This window comes from Cetorhinus maximus, chromosome 6 (assembly GCF_964194155.1).
Source record: "Cetorhinus maximus chromosome 6, sCetMax3.hap1.1, whole genome shotgun sequence".
Lineage (NCBI taxonomy): Eukaryota > Metazoa > Chordata > Chondrichthyes > Lamniformes > Cetorhinidae > Cetorhinus > Cetorhinus maximus.
The window spans coordinates 46,910,959-46,934,066 of NC_135884.1; the positions used below are offsets into that span (position 1 = coordinate 46,910,959).

The following is a 23,108-nucleotide window of genomic DNA, read 5'->3' on the forward strand; positions in this document are numbered from 1 at the left end:
GCAGAATGCATGCGTGTGAACCTCAGTGAAGGCATGATTGGGTTCAGCCATGATGTCCCCCTTAGGCAAATAACTTGCCAACATATTCTCATTTTAAAGTCATACAAAGGATGCTACTTGAATGGTACACTGTAAGATAGAAAGCATTTCTAGAACCCCACCCTTAGGTACTTGTCATAAGTGGATAAAGTGATTTTTTTCCATTAATCCAACAGGTTTAACTAAATAGAGTAAGATTTGCATGTCGACATGTAGAAAATTGTTTGCCCAAACAATGCAAAAACTGTTGTTTCAGCCTTCCACCTGAATAACTCGATGGCCAGGTAAGAACTTCATGTCCAGTTCTTCAACCCAACACCAAAACACCTTGGCATCACTCTTGATCGTACATTGTCCTACCAACAACACCTCCAGAACTGGAGCCAAAGTCAAGACAAGAGTGAATCTCAAAGAATCTGGCAGGTACCACCTGTGGCAGCAGAGCCAATGCAGTACTCACTGCTTCACTCACCCTGGTCTACCCAACAGCAGAGTACTGCTGCTCAACCTGACTCAGGAGCCACCAAACAAACGTGGTAGATATCCACTTCCAGGAAGCCATAAGGATTATTTCAGGAAGCCATAAGGATTATTTCTGGAGCGTTCAGACCAACATAGCACAAGTGGCTTCCTGTGTTAGCACACAGTGAACCTCCTGTCTGCAGGGAAAACATCCTCCTCAAAGAACACTTCTGGCTGACAGCTAACAAAGCATTCCCATTGACACACAATCTCAAAAGTTCCACAAACTTGTCTGAAATCCCACTGTCTCTATTGGAACACATTCCACACTATACAAACTGACAAGAGGCCCACCTCTCGAAGGTGGATGACCTAGTTGACTGCAATCACCACCAACCGGTAACTGATCTGAGTGCAGTTTTCCATAGAAAATCTGGACAACCCTCATCCACTTGAGGGCTGGCAGAGAAGATGTGGCCACTAGCTCCACAAGTGGAACATGAGGAACTGCTCAAATTGTGACTGTGGCCATCCAAATCAGACCATTGCCCACATTTGAACTTCTGCCCCGAGAGATCCATTCCTGGTGGCATCATAACTATTCACACTGCGTCAGCTGAAGCTGTTGAATGGATTGTTAACCTCGACATCGCGCTATAACTGTTTCCCCAGCTATATAAATTTTTTAAAATGGTAAAAAACAAAATACGTTTAATCATTTATATAAGGTTATTGTTTTCTCTTGGACATTTTATCTTTGATATCCCTACGTACTAAAAGTGTCTGCTGCTGGCCATGCATTAAAAAAGTCTTTAATTCCCCATCATCAGTTTTGTTGTGTATTTGTAACCTTCTTACCAATATGCAAGTGATGGATGTTCCTGCAATGCTCGAGTAGGGAGAGCTGGGAGTTTCTTTAGTTCTTCTCTTGCACTTTCATCACTGAGAAATAAGTAGATTAAAGCGCAGCAATTATCACTGGAATATGAATGTCACACAAATAACATAATTCCCTTTACTATTGATTTACAGTAATTGACTGTCAACTATTAAATTCACATGATCAAGCTGCAACAGCTCCAAGCTGTTTTGTGGAGCTTACTCTGCAACAATGGTAGACATAAACTTGAAATGTCAAGTTAGAGAGAACAGAGCTTAAAACGAAAGCAGATAATACTCAAAATGCACATTACATTGATCAGAATATGAATAAGTAAGTTAAACATTTGGATTTGACATTTAATCTGAACTTCATCACATTTCCAGCAAGATCTGCTGAATAGAGATCAGAACCTGGAACCATGGTTGATATCTGCTTTCTGAACCCAATGACACTGTGGCCAGTCAGAGTCACTTCTACCTGCCCTGCTCAGCACAGGTTAGGGTTTGAAACTGAGATCTTCCTGCTGAAGCAACACACTGGTTAAATGCATTAATCCATCAAGCTGCTGCATTTTCTTACATTATTTTAAATTTCTTGCATTCATTGCTGTTCATTTTGTCTTCAACGTCATGATTCCTTTACTATTAAATTTTTCTTATTTTACAGTGTGTCAGATTTGGCAGAAGCGGTAACAGCAGATGGCAGTGAAAGGTTAGGTTTACATCTTTTTCATGGTATATGAAGTGTTCCATGGTGTTTGAACATGGTGTCCTTCCTTCCAACACCACTTTCCCCACCCAGACCAGTAATGTAGAAACTACACTGCAGCTCTATACAGACAGAGAGAGAGGCTGTGGCCAAGACCTAACCAACAGTGGAAAACATAACTCCATGGACAGCCAGGAACTTGGAGATAGGAAGCCCCAGGCAAAATTACTCCTAGACCTAGACATAGCATTGTTGCTTCCAAAGGTATGAATGTTGTTTTCATTATTGCACTTTATTTAATGTCATGTAATGTACAGTTCAATTTCTAGCAATACAGTGCATGACACCTGAGGTACCTCACTATACTTGCATTTAGAGGTCTTATTTGAAACATACATTTCATGTCAAACAGCACTGTTGGATGTACCTACAGCACATGGACTGCAGCGGTTCAAGAAGGCAGCTCACCACCACCTCATGGGCAATTAGGGGTGGGCAACACTCTTGCATCCCAGGAACGATTATAAAAAAAATTACATGGTACATACAGCCTGATGGGATTTACAGTTTCCAGCCCCTCTTTGTAATATGGTGATAGGGTCTTAGACTATGGCCTTTCCCAATTGAGTCTGTATGGCAGATGCCCCAAGGGTCAGTGCATCTTTCAGCATGTAGTCCTGGGCCTTGGAATGTGCCAGTCTGCAACACTCGGTTGTTGACAGCTCTTTGCACAAGAAGACTAGCAAGTTTGGGGCAGACCCAAGAGCTGAGTTTTTTCACTGAGCTGATGGACTTCCAGCAGCAGTTGGTGTTTATCTCAGTGTGCGCCCCTGGGAATAACCCATAGAGCAGACAGTCCTGCATCATGGAGCTGCTCGAGACGAACCTTGGAATGTGGCTTTGCAAAGAAGGTGAGCGACAGTCTCTTCTCCACTGCAGCTGCCTTGAGGGCAGTATTGAGAGTCTGGGTGTGCATGAAGGATCTGATGGGGAAGCCTTCTCACCACCAGCCAGGCTACATGTTGGTGTTTGTTTGAAAATGCTGGCGATGATGGCGATGTTGCTAAGGTATAAGGAAGGTGTGACGGTTAACTGAAGTGTTTTGTCATTTATAAACAATTAAGAATACACACACAGCTATCTGCTTCTGAACTCCAACTTCCTGTATGAAAAACAGAAGGTTCCTTTATTCCTTATTCTCCACCAGAGGGCAATAAACACAAACAACAGAGTTAACAATATACTTGGGCCTCATCAACAACACATTTCAAATGCATGTCATGTTTAATCCTCATTCATGTCATTCCCTTTATTATTTAAAATGTATAATCCATGTTCACAGACATTCTCCATTAATACTATAACTTATAATCTTTATATATTTCATGCTAACATTTCCCTATTCATTTGTCATTGATACCGAAATATAACTCACTATTTGAAAAGGTCAACTATAAATAGTCTTATATCATTAATTTATTCCTAACCAATGGTGAAAACTAGCATCTGATTAATAATGCAGGTCCCCTTTATACTTAACCTAGCAACCCATCCTCAAAGGAAGGGGAAAAACTATAAAGCATGACTCACTGAGCTCACACAACCACTTAATTTAGATCATGTCAATTTTAACATATATAAATGAAGCACAGAATAGAGATGTGCTAAAAAAACATAGCAATAAAAAGATACTCCTTGTCTGAAATAAGGCATTGCTCAAGTTGTGAACCTGAACTGATCATCCTTCCCCTGTGGACCAATGCAAAAGTCCAAGACAGCGAATGAACAAGGTAATCGTTATAAAAGAAAATCCCTGAACACTGGAAGAGGTCTTAATGAAAATAGAAAACGCTGCAAATACACAGATCAGTCATATCTATAAAAAGGGGAAAGACACTTTATGACAGGTAATGTATGCAACTTTTTTCAAACAGACCAGTGTGTATTTCCAGCAGTTCGGTTTTTATTTCAGATTTCCACCAATTGCAGTACTTCTTTATTTTATGGGGAAGTTAACCAACACGGTACTCATTTTAAGGATGGGTGACAAACAAATCCAGGGAATTAGTGGCCCATCAGTCTTTACTTCAATACCAAGATTGTAAAAGCTTGGGATTTTAAATGTTGAAAGGAGGCAACTGAATGGGACATTGAAAGTATAAGGCAAAGGGCTGGATTTAATGCCGACTGGCAGGATCAGGGAGGCAGAAGGGGAAGTGCATGGTCCGCTCGCGCGCTCAGTCTCACGCTTGTCATTACATCATGCCAAATCAAGCGTTGGCCAGCCTATTATTGGCTAGCCAATGTGAAGACATCAGGGGAAGGTGCAGGGAGAGTATTGATGGGATTGACTTCGATGGCTTGCTGCAATGGCAGAGGAAAGAGTGTCTTGGTTGTGAAGGGGGTAAAGGTGAGAGCTGGTTTGCATTTTCCATGGCAAGTATGTGTTAAGGAAGCGCAAATTGCTCAAGTCAGCACAAACGATGATAAGGCCGTTGATAATCCTTTGTTTGTTTCCCCCACAGGTCAAACTTCGGCAACTGCAGTCACCAGCCCTGAGGGGCCATTGTTAACCTCCGAGAAGGAGCAGCAAGCCTCAGAAGGTGCACTGCCCCATCCTCGTGCAGCAACTAGCACCATCAAAAGATCATGCAGGTGGGTTTTCACACATTGGGCAAAAGAAAAACATAGGCTGGTACCAGCACGTCACAATCATCACAGCAGTTGCTGTATACTTCTTTGTATTTGAGATATGTCAATGAGACAATGCTTGTGCCTAAGTGTGTATTTGCTGTTCTGGCTTTAGCTGTGTTTCATACATGTGAAATCCTGTTTGAGATTTGAATTGACTGACTGCGATCAAGGGAGTGATTGGTCATGAGGGCCCCTTTCAATGGCCTTACAGTGTGTCTCAGCATTGGCACATGCACGGCTGGCCCTGTTGATGCCTAGGAGTGTTGAAAATGAGGCAATTGTTTTTGTTTGATGAATTCCACATTCCTAGGTAAAAGGCATCCAAAGCCAGTTGAAACTTGGACTCTGCTGCTGGCTGGCCTGGCTTCTCCTGCTCATCCTCAGAATTGTCCTGTGGCTCATTGTCAGAGGATGAGGCCCACTCTAGTACATCAACCTCTGCTATGGCCTCCCCTCCCTGGAGCGCCAGATTGCATGTGGTGCAGCAGACCATGACAGTTAGAGAGATCTGAGCCAAAGAATATTGCAGAGAGCCACCTGCACTGTCCAAGGATCCGAATCTCAATTTGAGCAGACCAATGGCCTACTCGATGATGGCCATGATAGACGTGTGGCTCTCAAAACACAGCTGCTCAGCCTCTCTTTGGTTTCTCACCGAGGTCATGAGCCATCTCTTGAATGGGTAGAACTTGTTTCCATGAATTCAACTCTCCAATGGCAGTGGTGGACAGAACATCTGTGGCACCTGGTAGTGCCCAAGGATGTAAGAGTTTTGACTACTCTCAGGATAACAGGCACACACCTGCATGATCTTTTGATGATGGTCACACACAAATTGGCACACAAATTGAACACTGATGGAATGAAAACCTTTACAATTGACAAATGCCCCACTGGGGCCTTAATGACCAAATGCGTGCAATCGATGACAGCTTGAACTTTGGGGAATCTAGCAATACACGTGAAGCCTCCGGCTCTCTTGGCCTAACTAACATCATCGGTGGTGAAGGAGATGCAGTCATTTGCTCACCTGAACATTGCACACATGACTAACCATTATGCAATGATCTACTGCAACTTGAGATATTCTGCAAAGATCTCTGGCTGATGCCTAGAATGGCCCCAATGTATGAAAGTTCAAGTCCATAAGTCACCTCGACAGCGACAGGCACTGGATGGCCAATGAAACATTCAAACTGATCTCCCCAGCCAGCATCTCACAAACGGAGGTCATTCGTCTCCCTGGAGAGACGCAGTCTGCGAAGACAAAGGTGCTCAGAGCTGAAGGTAACTCGTCCTGTGCCTGAAGACTCTCTGCTCAAGATAGTGTCTTCACTGACAACAGACTGGCTGCTGTTGTTTTCCATCTTTTTCTGGCCCTCGTCCAGCAACAGGTTTCTCATAATCCTCTTGGTGTCAGTGCAGGCTCGATGGGCCGAAGGGCCTCTTCTGCACTGTGAGATTCTGTGATTGGGGGCAGTGAGCTCTGGGTCCTCTGCTGCAGTCCTCCCTCACCCTGCAGGATACCCCTGTCCCAGGCCCCTTGCCCTCTCACTTTCTCCTTAATTGTTCTGTGAGCCTATAGAACCGAGGCCAAGTCAAGTTTACTCACAGCCAAACGCTGTCACTTTCAGCAGCAGAGTCTGCCGCTACATGCACACTCTATAATGGACTGTTTGCAGGTCTCTTCATGCACCCACATACCTGGCGTAACATACTCCCCATGTTTTTCCTGTGCGGCTTCTGTTAAATGGAGTGAGCCATGAAAAATCTAGGCATTTTGGATAATTAACAAGATTAATCATCTCTTAATTGGCTTATTTGCGAAGGTGGGCAGGCTTCAGATTTCAGGTCTCGCTCTCCTTCTGTATTATCAGAAATAACAGGGTGTCAATGATTTGCAGCCCAATGTCATTTCATTGTGTCATGCTTTACTTAGGCGCCCAATTTGCCTCTGTTAAATTCAGCTCAATAAGTGGCATGGGAAAAGTAAATCAAGGAAATTACTTCAGCTTAAACCATGAGGTGGGATACCGGGGTATAACTTCATATTAGAGAAACATAATTGTAGGGCAAAGGAAGCAAGTTTTTCCAAGAATGAATAACAGATGGAATGGATTTGCAGGTTGAGTAGCGGAAACAGAACTCCTGGAATGATTAATGAAGCAGTTAGATGTTATGAAATGGATGTGTAGCATCTTTCTGGAGAGATGAGCTAGAACATTTAAAAAAAAAATTAATTCATGATATGTGGGTATTGCTGGCAAAGCCAGCATTTATTGTCCATCCCCAATTGTCATTTAGCTGCTGCAGACCATGTGATTAAGGTACACCCACAATGCTGTTAGGTAGCGAGTTCTAGAACTTTGGTCCATCAAAGGTGGTAGGGGGATACATTTCTAATTTAGGATGGCTTGCGACTTGGACAGGAATTTGGAGATGGTAGTGTTGCCATGTGCCTGCTGGATTAGATCGGTCACATGGCCAGGGCATATTTGGGATATTTTCCGCTATTTTGGCTAAATGTCTATGGAACAGCTCTCCCAGTTTGGGCACAAGCTTCCAGGTGTTAGAAGGACTTTGCAGGGTTATCTAGCAGGGTGTGCCTTTGCTGTGTCTGCATCTAGTGCCTAGGTCCATGCTGGGTGGTCCACCCAGTTTTATTCTGATTATAGTTATATCAATACTGCTTTGGAAAAACTGAATGTTTGCTAGGCCAGTGTTTTATTTGTACTGGAGCAGCTTGGCTAGAGGCATGGCTAGTTCTGGAGCACAAATCTTCAGCACTATAGCCAGGCCCATACCTTTGATGTATCCACTGCTTTCAGCCATTTCTTGATATCGCACGGAGTGAATCAACATGCCTGAAGACTGGCTTTTGTGATAGTGGGAATCTCAGGAGGCAGCCAAGATGGATTATCCACTTAGATAAAAACAAAAAACTACTGCGGATGCTGGAAATCCAAAACAAAAACAGAATTTCCTGGAAAAACTCAGCAGGTCTGGCAGCATCGGCAGAGAAGAAAAGAGTTGATGTTTCGAGTCCTCATGACCCTTCGGCAGAACAGACTCGAAACGTCAACTCTTTTCTTCTCCACCGATGCTGCCAGACCTGCTGAGTTTTTCCAGGTAATTCTGTTTTTGTTTTGGATTATCCACTTGGCACTTCTGGTTGAAGATAGCTGCAAATGCTTCAGTTTTGTCTTTTGCACTCGCTTGTTGGGCTCCTCCATCATTGAAGATGGACATGTTCATGAAACCCCATTCTCCTGTTAAGTTCTTTATGTGCAAAGGAGTTATCCTGGTATCCTAGCCTGTATTTATCCCTCAATCAACATCACAAAAAGAGAGACTGATTACCTGGCCATTATCACGTTTCTATTTGTAGGAGTTTGCTGGCTGCCACGTTTCCTACATTACAACAGTGACTACACTTCAAAGTACTTTGGCTGCAAAGTGTTTTGAGATGCTTGGTGTCTATATAAAGCAAATCTCTCTCTTTTTTGTCCACCTCCATTCATGACTGGTATGGGGACTTTGGATCAATGCTCTGCAGTCCACCAATCAGCTTGTTGTGGGATCAATTCACTCTGTCTGTGGCTTGCTACTTCTGTTGTTTGGCATGCAAGTAGTCTTGTGTTGTAGCTTGACCAGGTTGATATCTAATTTTTAGGTATGCCCGGTGCTGCTCCTGGCATGCCCTCCTGCATTCCTCACTGGGCCAGGCCAGTTGGTTACCTGGCTTGATGGTAATAGCAGAGTGTAGGAATGTGCCAGGCCATGAGGTTACAGACAGTGGTGAAATACAATAGTGCTGCTGCTGATGGCCCACGGCGTCTCACGATGTGTTCAGCTGCCAGACCCATTCTGAATCTATATCATTTAGTAAGGTGGTAGTGTCACATGACATGAGGAAGTTTGCCCCAACCAGGACTGTTGTGGTGGTCACTCTTATTAATACTGTCAAGGATAGATGCACATGCAACAGATAAACTGGAGAGGATGTAGATTTTTCCCTCATGTTGGTTCGCTCACCATCTGCTGGAGGCCCAAGTAGTGTTGAACATGGAGGAGTACTGATTCATTAGCTGAAAGAGGGAGATAGGTGATAATTAGCAAGAGGTTTCCTTGCCCATGTCTGACCTGATGTCATGAGATTTCATGGGGTTTGAGGAATCAGAGATTCTTTGTATGTATTGTATGTATTTCTTGATTGTATTCCGCTGTGCTGTCACCTCTGGTGGATCTCTACCATCAGTGGAACAAGAATATTGGCTGTAAGATATAATTCTGAGAGTATGGCAATGTCAGAGAGTTTTTTTGATTAGTCTGTTGGACAGCTCTCCCAGCTGCAGCACAAGTCTCCAGATGTTAGTGAGAAGGACTTTGCAGGGTTGACTGGGCAGGGTGTGCCTTTGCTGTTAAAAACAAAAAGCTAAAAGCTACTGCGGATGCTGGAAATCCAAAACAATTCTGTTTTTGTTTTGTGCCTTTGCTGTATTTGAATCTGATGGCTAGGTCGATGCCGGGTGGCCCACTCAGTTTTATTCTGATTATACTTATCCGTAGCAGTATTAATATAACTGAGCGTTTGCAAAGTCATTTCAAAGGGTAGCTAAAAGCCAACCACATTGCTGTGGGTCTGCAGTCAGAGAGGAAACAACAGGTAAACTCAGCAGATATCCTTCCCTAAATGACTTTAGTGAACTAGATGTGTTTTTACAAGAGTCCGGCAGTTTCATGGTCACCGTTATTGATTTTAATCTTTTATTACAGATTGATTTCATTAACTGAATTTAATTTCCCCAGCTGTGGGAGATATGAACTCATATCCCCCAAATCATTAGTCCAGCCTCTGGATTACTAGTCCCATTAACATAACCAGTAAATTGCCATACCCAATAGTGATCTTATAATAAGGGCACTGATCCTCTGATGAAGATCAGAGATGATAGAGTTTTTTTCAGTTACATCATGAACAGCAAGTTTCTACAACCATATATAGTCATTGAGTTATTTTGGGATTAAAGTTTAGAAATTACTGCTGGCAATAGACAAATGCTTACATTTTCACAAAAAGCCCTCTTATCCTCTATTTTAAGGGTGTTAAACTATTTCAAACAAATGGGTTAATGCTGGTGTTCAAATAACAGACCAAGGAATGTGAATGTCAAACAATGCCTACGGAAGTTCTCAATGCAAAAAAAGGTTTAGTGGAACATGAACTTGAAACAGGAGTCAAGAAACAAGTCTTTGTTTGCAGCTAATAGGTTATTGTAATGCACATAATTCACCATTATAGCTATGTCTTCTTTTCACATACTTGCAGGCAATAAAATTACTTTCAAAGCACACTGTTTTCACCTTATACATCCTAATCTTGGATATATTTTAATTACAATTGAGAAACCATATTTGACCATTAAACTGAAAGGAAAGTAATCTAATAATTAAATCACCAATAATTGAAAGCAGACTCAAAGATACAAGGTTACTTAATTGTTTTAAAATTCCTAAACCAATTACCATGTCAATCCTCTTGAAATGGTCCATGCTCTGGATAGACGGCTCAGTAATAGAATTGCTTCACACCTCTGAGTTTGACGTCCAGCAACAGCCAACGTATCAAGTTGTCAATCCTATCTGATGATTAGCAGCTCCTCAAATATTCCAAATGCCTCCAGAACACCACACAACCATTAAAAGCTTTTATTTTCCACAACCAATCCAACTTCCTCTAAAGCTGGTTTATCCAACATGGATCCCATAATCAAAGATTTGTGTAGATATTCTAATCACAATCTCAGTGTTTTCCATTCAGTTTTTCCTATATTCAATAAAAATACATCTCTTCAAATTACACTGTGTCTTCATGCAGAGATTATGTTTGCCTTAGGATATATATTATATACATATCCATTGGAAATGATTCATTATTGAGGCATCATTGCTTAATAAACCTGAAAATCTATGAAAGGCATTCAGGCAATTTTATAAAACTCCAGGATAATTTGAATGTGGCTGTATTTACTTCAACATCTCTTATTTAACACAGTATTATCAGCAACACTGAGATTTCCTGTACAGTTTACTTAGTGAGATTACAGATCATTAGATGTGCAAATACATCACTGCAGCACCACTGCACGGTGTAGCACTGGGGCTAAGCATTGTGATTCTGTCTCATGTAAACAATAGCCTCAAGAAAGAAAAATATTCTGACTCTTCCTGTCTGCATAACCATGGAGAAAATGACCAACTGGTATAGGGATTCATTGACATTGTGGTCAATGTTCTGCTAAAAAGAGCTTTGGATGTAGAAAGAGGGAGAAAAAACTTGCATTTACACCTGCATCTTTTTTGCCCTTAAGATGTCATAAAATACATCACAACCAATGAGGCACTTTTTGATGTGCAGTAATGGTTACATCAGAAAATCCGGTAGCCAAATAGTACAGTGAACTCACAAACAGCAAAGATGTTGATGGCCAGATATCTATTTTAGTGATGTTGATTGAGGGAATACAGCTCACCATGATACCAGGAGAAGACTCTTGTTTAAACTGACAGCTCTATTTTTTGTTAAGTGACAGTGAGCAGAATGTGTGCTGACTATAGCACCTCCTGTTAAAACTTTTCCATTCAGGTGAGTAAGGAGAGGCAGAAGGGTATTCTTTCTTATAGCAAATATCATTTCATACAGGCACTGCAAATTTTGAACATGCTACAGCACAAGCTCCTGAAGCAGTCATGTAATATTACTGAGGTGGTACTAGAACTTCTGAGGCATTGAACCCAAGGTCATTAGTTAGGTGTAGAATGGACAACTTGAAACAAATACTTTACCATTAATTGCTTTTCTTTTCTTCATGGGCAGGTTGATCTTAGCCTACCTGTGCAGGCCAGCAATGATTTTACTTTCGTAACTTGCACAGATCTTCCTCAATGATGCTAGGTTGCAAGCGTGCAGTTGCTTCAAACTCAACTACAATTTTACAACTGGACATGCCCAAAATTGAACATTCAATGTAAATGGCTGAATTCAATCATCTACACCCCATTCTGGAACTGTTTCCACTAAAATGTGCTCAGCTTTATAAATGTGACATCAATTGAATAACATATCAGTTCAATGGAGTGAGCATAACTAAGCTGAAAAAAATGTAGTGAAGCCTGGAGCAAGTTATGTGGAACAAATGAAGCAAATCTATACACAGAAAGTGTATGAGATGCTATTTGCATTGTAGTTTTGTGTGTGTAATACATAGCTGCAGGGTCAAATGGTGTCTAACCTTTTAATTATACACTATGCTTCCTCTTGTTTCTTTCTCAACTATTAAGCCTTAAAAATCACTTCAAAAACAAACTGGAGATGATAAAACTTTTCTAATGTATCTCGATACTTTCTGTTGTGAAAGTATCAACAGTGAATTAATTTGCATTATCTTCAGGCTGACAAACATCAGGGTCACACATACCATCAAGAGATAAATAAACAGCAGCATTCTCTTAAACAAGCACGACAGGCAAAATAAAATGGAATGAAGAAATCTCTTCAAATGCTGAGGGATCAAATGTGTATTTCTAATACTGTGTTATTTTTATTTCAGTAATTAAAACTGAATCAATTAATCATCCTGTGGATAGGTAGAATATCATATTTAATTCAGGCTCCCACAGTACAATTGGGAGTCAGATTTAAACTCAACTGCTTCTGGTTATGTTTCCTAGGATTCAGGAAACCTGGCAGCAAAATGGGGAGGAAAGGTGTTGGCCCAGAAGCTAAGTGCTTTTTGAGAATACTCCTTGTTGGCCAGGAGTGCTTCTCTGGTCCCACAAGGAATCCTTCGGCTTCCCTTCTGTCGATCACAGCTTCTCTCTAGCCCCCAGTACAATTATCAACCGCCTGCCCCAATCTGCAGCCTGTGTCATGACCTGAACATCCCCTGCTGCCTCCAGCTTTTTTAGCCTCCGATCTGCAGTCTGCCCTGTGATTAGTTAGTCTGCCAATTGCCGGGTTTCCCCAGGCTATCATGTAGCCCCTCTGTAAATATAGAGACCGACATCATCATGTTTTCCAATGCAGCCCCCCCACCCCCTCCCAACCCTGGCCAACATTTTTAAATGATAGAACAATGCAGAAGAATGCTCCAGAGCACTGATTTGCCCTTTGTGTCATCAGGAAATGAAGGCTTCCTAATGTTGCCAAAGTTTACTTAATTTCTATATGCTCAAACACCAGGTCAAGCATGAAGGAGACATGCCTGTCTCTACTGAAAAAACTTTGCTGATTTGTTTAAATGCTGCTTTCTGATATTTTCTCAAGCACAATGCACAGTATAATGATGGGAAGGGGAAAGAGAACAAGCATTTTAACTGAGATTAAAAAAAAACTCCAACAGGTGCCATGGTTGCTAATGTAAAAATAAACTGAAAAGCAATGAAAAGCCAGGTTGCTCCCTGGATCAACACCACTGCCAATATCCCTCTCTGGTTTAATAAGTGCAAAGTTTCATTTAATAGCATTTTTAAATTTCCTTGATGGGACATTTATGAAATGGCACCACAACGACTGCCATCTTGTGATTGGCAGGAAGGAAGAGCACTCACTGCATTATCAACAAAACCACATCGGCTTGTGTCTAAATTCATGAGATCTAAATATTTTACTGTGAAATTACCTTATAGTGCTGCTGCTCATAGTAGATAGGCCAGATTCCCCATGCCTCCATGCTGCCAGAACCAATGTAACAACATTACCAGTGGGCACCAGCAGCTAGAGTGACTAACTACACGCTCAACATGTCCATCCAATCTACTAAACATATTACTGGCACAAAGTGACCTTCATCAGGCATTGTGCTGTAGCCTGAAATTGTTTCGCTGTAGCTGCCAGCCCTGTGAAAGATATCACTGAGAATTTCACAGCATCAGCATCTAAATCTTACAGGATCACATCTAGATAAAATAAACTAGTGAAAAGAATGCCACATACTTGTCATTTTGACTTTTTGTAGTCCTCTTCTACATGAACTGAAGTTCACACTGTTAATAACTTGTAAATTGGAGCTGCCTGCTTTAGGTCCGCATTGCAGCAATTTTAAGTTTGACTTTAGCAAATCACTAAACATTAGGCACTTATTGCACCTGACAAATTGATGATTTGGGAGATTTGAAACCGATATTATCAAGGAGGCAAGGTTCAAAACAGATTAGGCTTTGGTGCTGTTATTTTAGTTGACTTTATCAGCATACAGCCATGTGCAGTGACTCCTATTATCCAATCAGGCACAGGTTCCAACCTACCATTTCAGCAATAATAAAATAAGTGTGTGTTAAAGAGTAGAATGTCAGGTACTTTCTGGGTTAATTGCGTGTCTTCTCCAAGCACCATTTCATCATTTGTGCTATTTTGACAAATTTTGTTTCTGGTAGCAAAGGTGTCTCACTCAATAGAAATAAAAACTATTTAATATACATTAGCATTATTTTAAAATTATTTACTATCTATTTCAATGCAGAGACCGTTCTCATTAGTTTTCCTTCTGTTAGGAGGCATGTAGCCATATCATCACATCTAAGATGGTCAACTCAATGGTGGATGGGACTTAACACATCCCTCACTTCTCAATCCCATGGTGTAGAACACTAGTGCTCAAACATCTCGTGTTGACATCTTGTGCCTGGAACTCGTCTTCGCTTCCACCACTTTCATAGACAACCAATGATTTAAAGAGGAAATTATATAGGTACTTGAGAGAAACTAACTTGCAGGGCGAGGGGGAGAGGGGCTGGCTGGACTGTTATACAATGAGCTGGCATGGACTGGATGGGCCAAAGTCTATGCTATAAGAACTATGACTCAATGACATTTGAAAATATTTTACTGCAATTTTCATTGAGGGATTACTCTTGGCCTACATAAAACAATAAGATATGGTGGTTGGGGGGGTGGTGGTGGTGGTGGTTTAATGGCTTACACACAAGTCTTTCACCTCTGAGACCAGGGTTTAAATCCAGAAGCTGGGATGAAAATCCATTCTGTGTGTCTTTGATGGGCATTTAAACAAAAATAGACAAAAAGAACGGATAAATCAAGAGGGAGAGAACCAAAGAGAAAGGAACACTCTATCTTCCCCGAGGTTGTAAGAGATAGCATATTTTGAAATCAGAAAATATATTGGCAATCTGCCCAATGTGAAGCTATTTGTATGGGAATGAAATTGTCCACATTGCACGTATTTTACCTCCCTCTTTTCTGCTGCAATGCCACTTAATTTTAATTCGTAAATTCTCACACAAGCACTTGAAGGGTGAGGATGCTGGCCTACTTGACTGTGGTATTTTGATAGTGAAGTCTGATTCTGTCCTCAATTTACCAACAGGAATATGTTACCAAAACGAGACACTAGAGAGATCACAAATAGCAACCTTGCTTTTCTCCCCCCATTACTGAACTCAAGGACTACAAAATCAATTCTAGTGACCCTATTTCTGCTGTCTAGTCCTTTGCAATATTACTGCTAATGCCATGCTCCAATTCAGACTGGGAGTGCTGTAAATTAAATGAGGTAACACCATAATTGTAAAGCAGAATATTGCTGATTCTGGAACCTGAAGTTAAACCGTAACATACCCAAAATACTCAGCAGGATATGACAGCATTTGTGGAGAGAAACAGAGTTAACATTTCAAATTGGTGACCTTTCATCAGAACTAGGAAAAGCTAAAGATAGAATAGGTTTTGACCAAGGCATGCGTGGGGCAAGGACAAAAGTAAGATCTATGGTAGGGTGAAAGACAGGAGATACTGAATGACAGAAGAGTTAGTCTTGCAGGGCCAAAGAAAATGGTGAAGGGGTATGAAAAGAAAGAAAAGAATTGCCTGTACAGGTAGACTGCTGACTGAAAGAAAAACAACGAAACAAGTGAAAGAAAAATGGAGCAGAGATTATGGTCTGAAATTGTTGAACTCAATGCTGAGTCTGGAAGGTTATATAGTGCCTCATCAAAAGGTGACGTGCTATTCCTCAAGCTTACAGTGAGCCTTACTGCAGTCCTTGTCCTACCCATTTCTTGCTCAAAACCTATAACACTCCTAACTTTTCCTAGTTCTGATGAAAGGTCACAGACCTGAAACGTTAATTATTTTTCTCTCTACAGATGCTGCCACAATCTGCTAAGTATTTCCAGCATTTTGAGTTTTTATTTGAGGTAATGCCACTAACTGACAATAAAATAGGTAATCTTTCTTCTTATTGTCCAAGGTTGTCCGATTCCTGATTGGGGCAGGCAGACCTATACAAGCCAATATCATTACTTTCTAATCGTTAACCTGCATGGAATATCTACCTCTGAAATCAAATTTTAAAAGATTTTGCATGTGTTGTCTATTACTACCACTGCTATGGAACACAGCTCTCAGCTGCCATGACTTGTAGCCAACTTCAATCATGCCCTGTTGCCCCAACCTTCGAGTTACAATTTTAAGTTTTAAAGTGCTTGTGCAAATGCCCTAAAATGCTTTACTGCAAACTTTTATCTTGGAATTACAGGAATTGGTGGATAAAGAAAGTCTAACTTTTTTTTCTCCCACAACCCTCAGTTAGAAGGATAAACACTGTTGTACATAGCTAAAAGGCTTCAACTCTGTAATTCTAACCTGGAACCATACTTCCAGTGCGCACAGGTAAGAGACCCAGGGCTACAATATTATAGCCCTACCTCCACTCTGTGCTCCCTTCATAATTTATTGCTCCATTGAATTTGATCAAAAATATGGAACAAATTAGCCACATTCCAGATCAAAACTTCATTAATTGGTATTTGTGAAATGCATTAAACCTATGAGCAACTTACTGCAATACAGTAAAAAACATAAAAATGATTTATTTTAATATCCAAATGATCCAATGGAATGTCCTTTATTCACAAGCTGAAAGGTATGATATGGAAACTGTTCTCCAATATGAATAATGCAGGGACTTCCCATATACTACAGGGATGCTACTACTTAATGGTTTTAGATGAGGGACCAACCTCAGAATAATTGGAGTTTTCAAGACTGAAACTGCTAAAACAAAGGTATCAAAGGATATAGAGCTAAGGTGGATAAATGGGGTTAAGATACAAGATCAGCCATGGCCTAACTGAATGGCAGAGCAGACTCAAAGGATGGAACAACCTACTCCTGTTCCTAATGTTTCTACCTTCAGCAAAGAATGCTCGATAGTGTTCAGAATCAAGCAGACGTTCACGTCACCAAACATTTTTAATGTCCTGACTAAAATCAGCTGGCTCGGCAATGTCTACAGATTGTAGATGCCTGTCACACTGAACAATCCACCAGGTTGGTCTTGTGGCTTTGTTCATTCCATTGGGCTTCAAAACTGAAAAGTGTTTTTCAAAGCATCAGTTTCAATGCATCTCTGTTCACCCATGTTTCAAACATTTCATCTCCAAACAACGGCCTTCTGACTGGAAGCACTGGATCAAATATTGTTGTGCCTAATGAACGGTATGCTGCATATTTTTTTTTTCTCTTGTAATAATAAGCGATCTGCAGCATCAACATTTGAATCATCTTCTTGATTGTTACAAATTGTATTTTAGAAATGCCAGATCAAGGCTCAGCAACCCTATGAAATCCCTGTCTTCTGGGGAGCATCCACTGGCAAAACTTTTAAGTAAGCTTTCGAGTAACTTTACAGCATTTTTGGATTCAATTTAACTTGCCAAGTTATACAATTTAATCTTGTTTAGTCTACTGGTCAGCAGTTTTTAATAAATATGGGGAAGAACTGACTATACCCACCGAGGAGTTATCCATGTGGCAGGGGTATCATGATACAAGCTGCGAGGTGAAAGCACAATTATACAAACAATTTCCCAATGGTCCTTAATAGCTTAACAATTGTTAAGATTTTGATGCAATGTCCTGAAAGTACCGCAAAGAAATTCCCATTCTTTATTTGTAAACTTGTCCCTACAACCTAAACAGAAAGCAAAGGATGTATCATTACTGGACCAAGGCATGATGTATAAAAGCTAGAAAATTTTCCCCATATTTAAAAGGAACAAGGCTCCCCTAATTCCACTGCCCCCAATGTCCATAATACCACACTAACAGCTTCATGCCATTTTCATTTAATAACAAAAACAAAAACAAAAATACCTGGAAAAACTCAGCAGGTCTGGCAGCATCTGCGGAGAGGGACATAGTTAACGTTTCGAGTCCGAATGACCCTTCAACAGAACTAAGTAAAAATAGAAGAGAGGTGAAATATAAGCTGGTTTAAGGGGGGGTGGGACAAGTAGAGCATGATAGAGGGCAAGTGATAGGTGCAGATAACCAAAAGATGTCATAGACAAAAGGACAAAGAGGTGTTGAAGGTGGTGATATTATCTAAGGAATGTGTTAATTAAGGGTAGAAAGCAGGGCAAGCAAGGTACAGACAGCCCTAGTGGGGGTGGGGTGGGGTGAAGGAATCGAAAAAGGCTAAAAGGTAGAGATAAAACAATGGATGGAAATACATTTAAAAATAATGGAAATAGGTGGGAAAAGAAAAATCTATATAAATTATTGGAAAGAGGGGGGGGATGGAGGAGACAGTTCATGATCTAAAATTGTTGAACTCAATATTCAGTACGGAAGGCTGTAAAGTGCCTAGTCGGAAGATGAGGTGCTGTTCCTCCAGTTTGCGTTGAGCTTCACTGGAACAATGCAGCAGGCCAAGGACGGACATGTGGGCATGAGAGCAGGGTGGAGTGTTGAAATGGCAAGCGACAGGGAGGTCTGGGTAATGCTTGCTGACAGACGGAAGGTGTTCTGCAAAGTGGTCACCCAGTCTGCGTTTGGTCTCTCCAATGTAGAGGAAACTGCATTGGGAGCAACGAATGCAGTAGACTAAATTGAGGGAAGTGCAAGTGAAATGCTGCTTCACTTGAAATAAGTGTTTGGGCCCTTGGATGGTGAGGAGAGGGGAAGTAAAGGGGCAGGTGTTGCAACTTCTGCGGTTGCATGGGAAGGTGCCGTGGGAGGGGGTTGAGGTGTAGGGGGTGATGGAGGACTGGACCAGGGTGTCCCGGAGAGAATGATCCCTGCGGAATGCCGCCGGGGGGGTGAAGGGAAGATGTGTTTGGTGGTGGCATCATGCTGGAGTTGGCGGGAATGGCGGAGGATGATCCTTTGAATGCGGAGGCTGGTGGGGTGATAAGTGAGGACAAGGGGGACCCTATCATGTTTCTGGGAGGGAGAGGACTTGTCCCACCTCCCCTTAAACCAGCTTATATTTCACCTCTCTTCTATTTTTACTTAGTTATGTTGAAGGGTCATTCGGACTCGAAACATTAACTGTGTCCCTCTCCGCAGATGCTGCCAGACCTGCTGAATTTTTGGCAGGTATTTTTGTTTTTGTTTTGGATTTCCAGCATCCGCAGTTTTTTGCTTTTACCTTTCATTTAATAACAGCTGTTGTAGTACACTTGTACAACCTTATCTACATACCATCATTTTTAAATCCATGTTAATACAGAAAGTAACATAACTGATTTTATTGGAAATAGGCAGAGCTATCTTTACCTTGAAAATCATTTGCACGAATGCAGAGAGACATTTTTTCCTCTTTATCTGACTTCTATAGCTTCAAAGATCCCCAAAATCATGAGCTGAACCAAAGCAATTGAGGTGGACTGTTTAGGTGGGGTCTGAGGTCACTCATGGGAGAAGGGAAATGTCATCACAAGTGGGAGTAAGGGAACAAATGAAAAGCTGGCTCAGGTGGAGTAAGAAAGAACAAAGGAAAGAGAATAACCAAGTTCTCATCTCCTTGCAGCTTGTGCTGAGTGGACAGAGTTGAGGGCTGTCATCAAAATAGGTTAATTAAAATCACGATAGAAGTAGAGCTCAGAATAAAGTGTGCAAACAGCTGCTATTACTGGAGGAAAATAGATACATTCCCAACCCTATATATCACAGCTTTCACAGAACAGACCACTAGGGCTATGGAAATGTGGGCCATGTGACTTCAAGGGCAATAGATTTCTGAATTATGACTTTGTATATATTAAAGAAATAAAACCCCAAAACATGCAGATATGGAAAAAATGTTTTACACCAAAGCACGCTATGCAGATGAAGTTAGCTCATGCTAATAAATTGGAAACATGTGCTATCACAACTACTCAATTAGCATGGAATAATCATTGTTTTAAATATGAAAGTTATTCAAACAGAAGCTCAATGGCCTAGATTCAGTCAAGTAACCTACATAACAAGCAGCATTTACATTATAAGAGGTCACTTTTAAACTAGGCCAAAGTCGGAACTCCCCAAGTGAGTTAAGGTTATTATTGAGTCTACACAAGTAATTCTGCTTGTAATCTGATGGGATGGCTTTGATACTGTAAAAATACAAAGAAAAATCTCTGATGTGCACTTTATATCTACACAGAACATAAGAAACAGGAGCAGGAGTAGACCATTTGGCCGCTTTGAGCCTGCTCCACCATTCGATATGATCATGGATGGCCTTCTGCCTTGATTTCACTTTCTTGCCCACTGCCCAAAGTCCTTGAATTCCTGAGTGATCAAACATCTGTTTATCTTAGCCTTGAATATCCTCATCAATGGAGCAACCACAACCTTGGCAGCTAGAGAATTTCAAAGATTCTTTTTGTTGATTAGTGTGAAAACCAGCTTTGTTTACTTATTGAGGCCAAATTATTTTGTATTTGCCAGCCTATACTCAAGTTCAATGGCTATTAGGAAAGAAACAGCAGCAAGAAAAAGGTTGAAAATTTTGATTTAAGAAGAATTGTGTTTGCACAGTTTACTGATCCAGGTACCATGGAACTGCCTTCAAATATAAATGGGGTAGTTTCCACAACACCAGTTTCCCAACACCAATGAACAAATTTCTCCTTCTCTCAATCCTAAATGATTGGCTCCTTATCCTGAGACCGTGCCCCCGTATTTTATATTCCCCAGTTAGGGGAAAATAATCTTTCAATGTCCACCCTATCAAACCTCTTCAAAACCTTGCACACTTCAATGAGATCACCTCTCACAGAGGGTATAGGCCCAATTTACTCAGCCTCTCATCATAGGATAACTCTCATCCCATAAAAGCATTGTAGTAATAGAGGGAAAATATTAAAGGTGTAATAATCAGCAACAGATAGATAACAAAGGCTGTTGTCTCACTGCATCTACTAGCCCGAGGCTTCTGCATATAGGTTGCAACATTCTGCACTGCAACCTGAGTGCATATTGTTGGATTCTGCCACTGAACACTGCCAGAAAAAAGACTTTGCACATGCACCTTTAAAAGGTAGAGTTCCACTCTCCAGCTGGAAATTCACACCGATTTGGCACCGAGAAGAAATGTTCACACTGACACTAGAATTCTCTGCTCACACCTACAAATGTCCAGAGCACTTAACAGGTTTTAAAAGTGGCTTTCCATCAAAAGTATTATATTGAGGCCATGCTTCATGGCTTGGGTCCAAAGGTGCTAGGGTGTCAACCTACTAACACGACACCTGAATTACACTGCTGAGTTTATGTCAAAACAACAATACCTGTAAAAAGTATTTTTCATTGTAAACATGAGTGGAAGTCATTCCACATTTAATGTTTGAAGTACTTCATTCTACTGATCCAATCAAATTTGCAATCCATGAAATTAACATCCAATTCACTTTACTGCAGTACAGCTATGGGTGATTCTAGTTCCACCATGGGACTCAACACAGAAAGCAGCATGTGTTCTTTCTGAGGGATCGATGATAGTGATTTTCACAGCTGCCTCTGGAGGCAGTGTTTCTCCTGACAGCAATGTATACGCACTGCTGCCAGAGCCAGAAATAGCCATGGTTTCTGTTGATTAGTGTGAAAACCAGCTTTGTTTACTTATTGAGGCCAAATTATTTTGTATTTGCCAGCCTATACTCAAGTTCAATGGCTATTAGGAAAGAAACAGCAGCAAGAAAAAGGTTGAAAATTTTGATTTAAGTTGTGTTTGCACAGTTTACTGATCCAGGTACCATGGAACTGCCTTCAAATATAAATGGGGTAGTTTCCACAACACCAGGACCCTGAGGGTATATTGCAGCATTGCTTTTTTTAAGTAATTCCACAGTCTAAGAGTGGCACCAAACAAACCTGTGATCAATTAATGGAAACAGTGAACACAAAAGCTATACGAGATTAACATTTATTTTTACTTAAACTAGCAGAGGCAGGCTGGGGGATTTTGCACCACAAGCGTATAACTTTAGGCTGTTTACACTATGAACAGCAGATGTACAGGCCTTCGCCTGTCAGATGCACTCTGTAAACTAGCACACTTTCCAGGGACCAATTAAAACATTGATATACAATTCCAATCTCAGGATAACTTTGGAACTAGCTCCACCTCAATTGATTTTGAGCTAAGTCCAAAGTCGAGCTCTTGTTCAGTTGTCTTCGCCTCTATGCCCACTTCTTTGGCCACGATTCTTCCCCCATTCCAGCACCCCCTCACACTGTAGACCCTTTCTCCCCAATTCAGAATTTGCATTCCACCTAGACCCCTCCCACTAACCTCTGACACTCCCTATATTTTTTCCACTTACAATTGTCAGCTTTACATCAGCTATCCCAAATTCTCTGCTCTCCTCACTCACTCTTTCTGGCCTATCTCCCCCTGAAGTTGTAGGATTCTATTCTCTCATGTCCAACCTTTTGATGTCACCTAACTTGTCACAAGGTTGACGCTGTTGTTGCTTATCAAGCCGACCTCTACCTAATGGAGGCTGACGGTCAACTCTCTGACGCCACCATCTCCCCAGGACCATCTCCTTCGGCATTCTTTCCTCCACAGTCTCCAACCTTATAATCCCCAAATCTGAACAACACATTTTTACCACCTTCCCAAGATCCACAAACAGTGCTGTCCTGGTAGACTCATTGTTTCAGCTTGTCTTGCTCAACAGAACTGATTTCTTCTGATCACAACTCTATTTTAACTCCCCTTGCCCAGTTTTTCATACCTACATCCATGACTCTTCCAACACCCTTGTCACTTTAACAGTTTCAGTTCAATTTTTCACCTTGGACATCCAATCGCTCTACACCACCATCCCCCACCAGAATGGCTTGAGGGCTCTCCGCTACTTCCTTGAATGAAGGCTCAGCCAGCTTGCATCCAGGGCCATTTCCCTCTGTCTGACTGATCAACTTCTCTCACTATAAACCTGGACTCTCATAGATCTTCCTCCCACCCTGCTTGCTGTAATGACTCCATTACATTCCCAATTTCTCTGTCAAATTTGTTCTGAT

The 23,108-nt window shown here is 41.3% G+C and overlaps 1 protein-coding gene across 1 annotated transcript in view; it reads right to left on the reverse strand.

Moving 5' to 3' along the window:
- The window catches only part of LOC144681750 (FERM domain-containing protein 4B-like), a 250,803-nt gene that overhangs the window by 76,176 nt on the left and 151,519 nt on the right, over positions 1 to 23,108 (reverse strand). Inside the window, exon 8 of the mRNA XM_078543692.1 lies at positions 1,360 to 1,443. Within this exon, the coding sequence (XP_078399818.1) occupies positions 1,360 to 1,443 (84 nt within the window). The remainder of the gene's footprint in view (positions 1 to 1,359; positions 1,444 to 23,108) is intronic.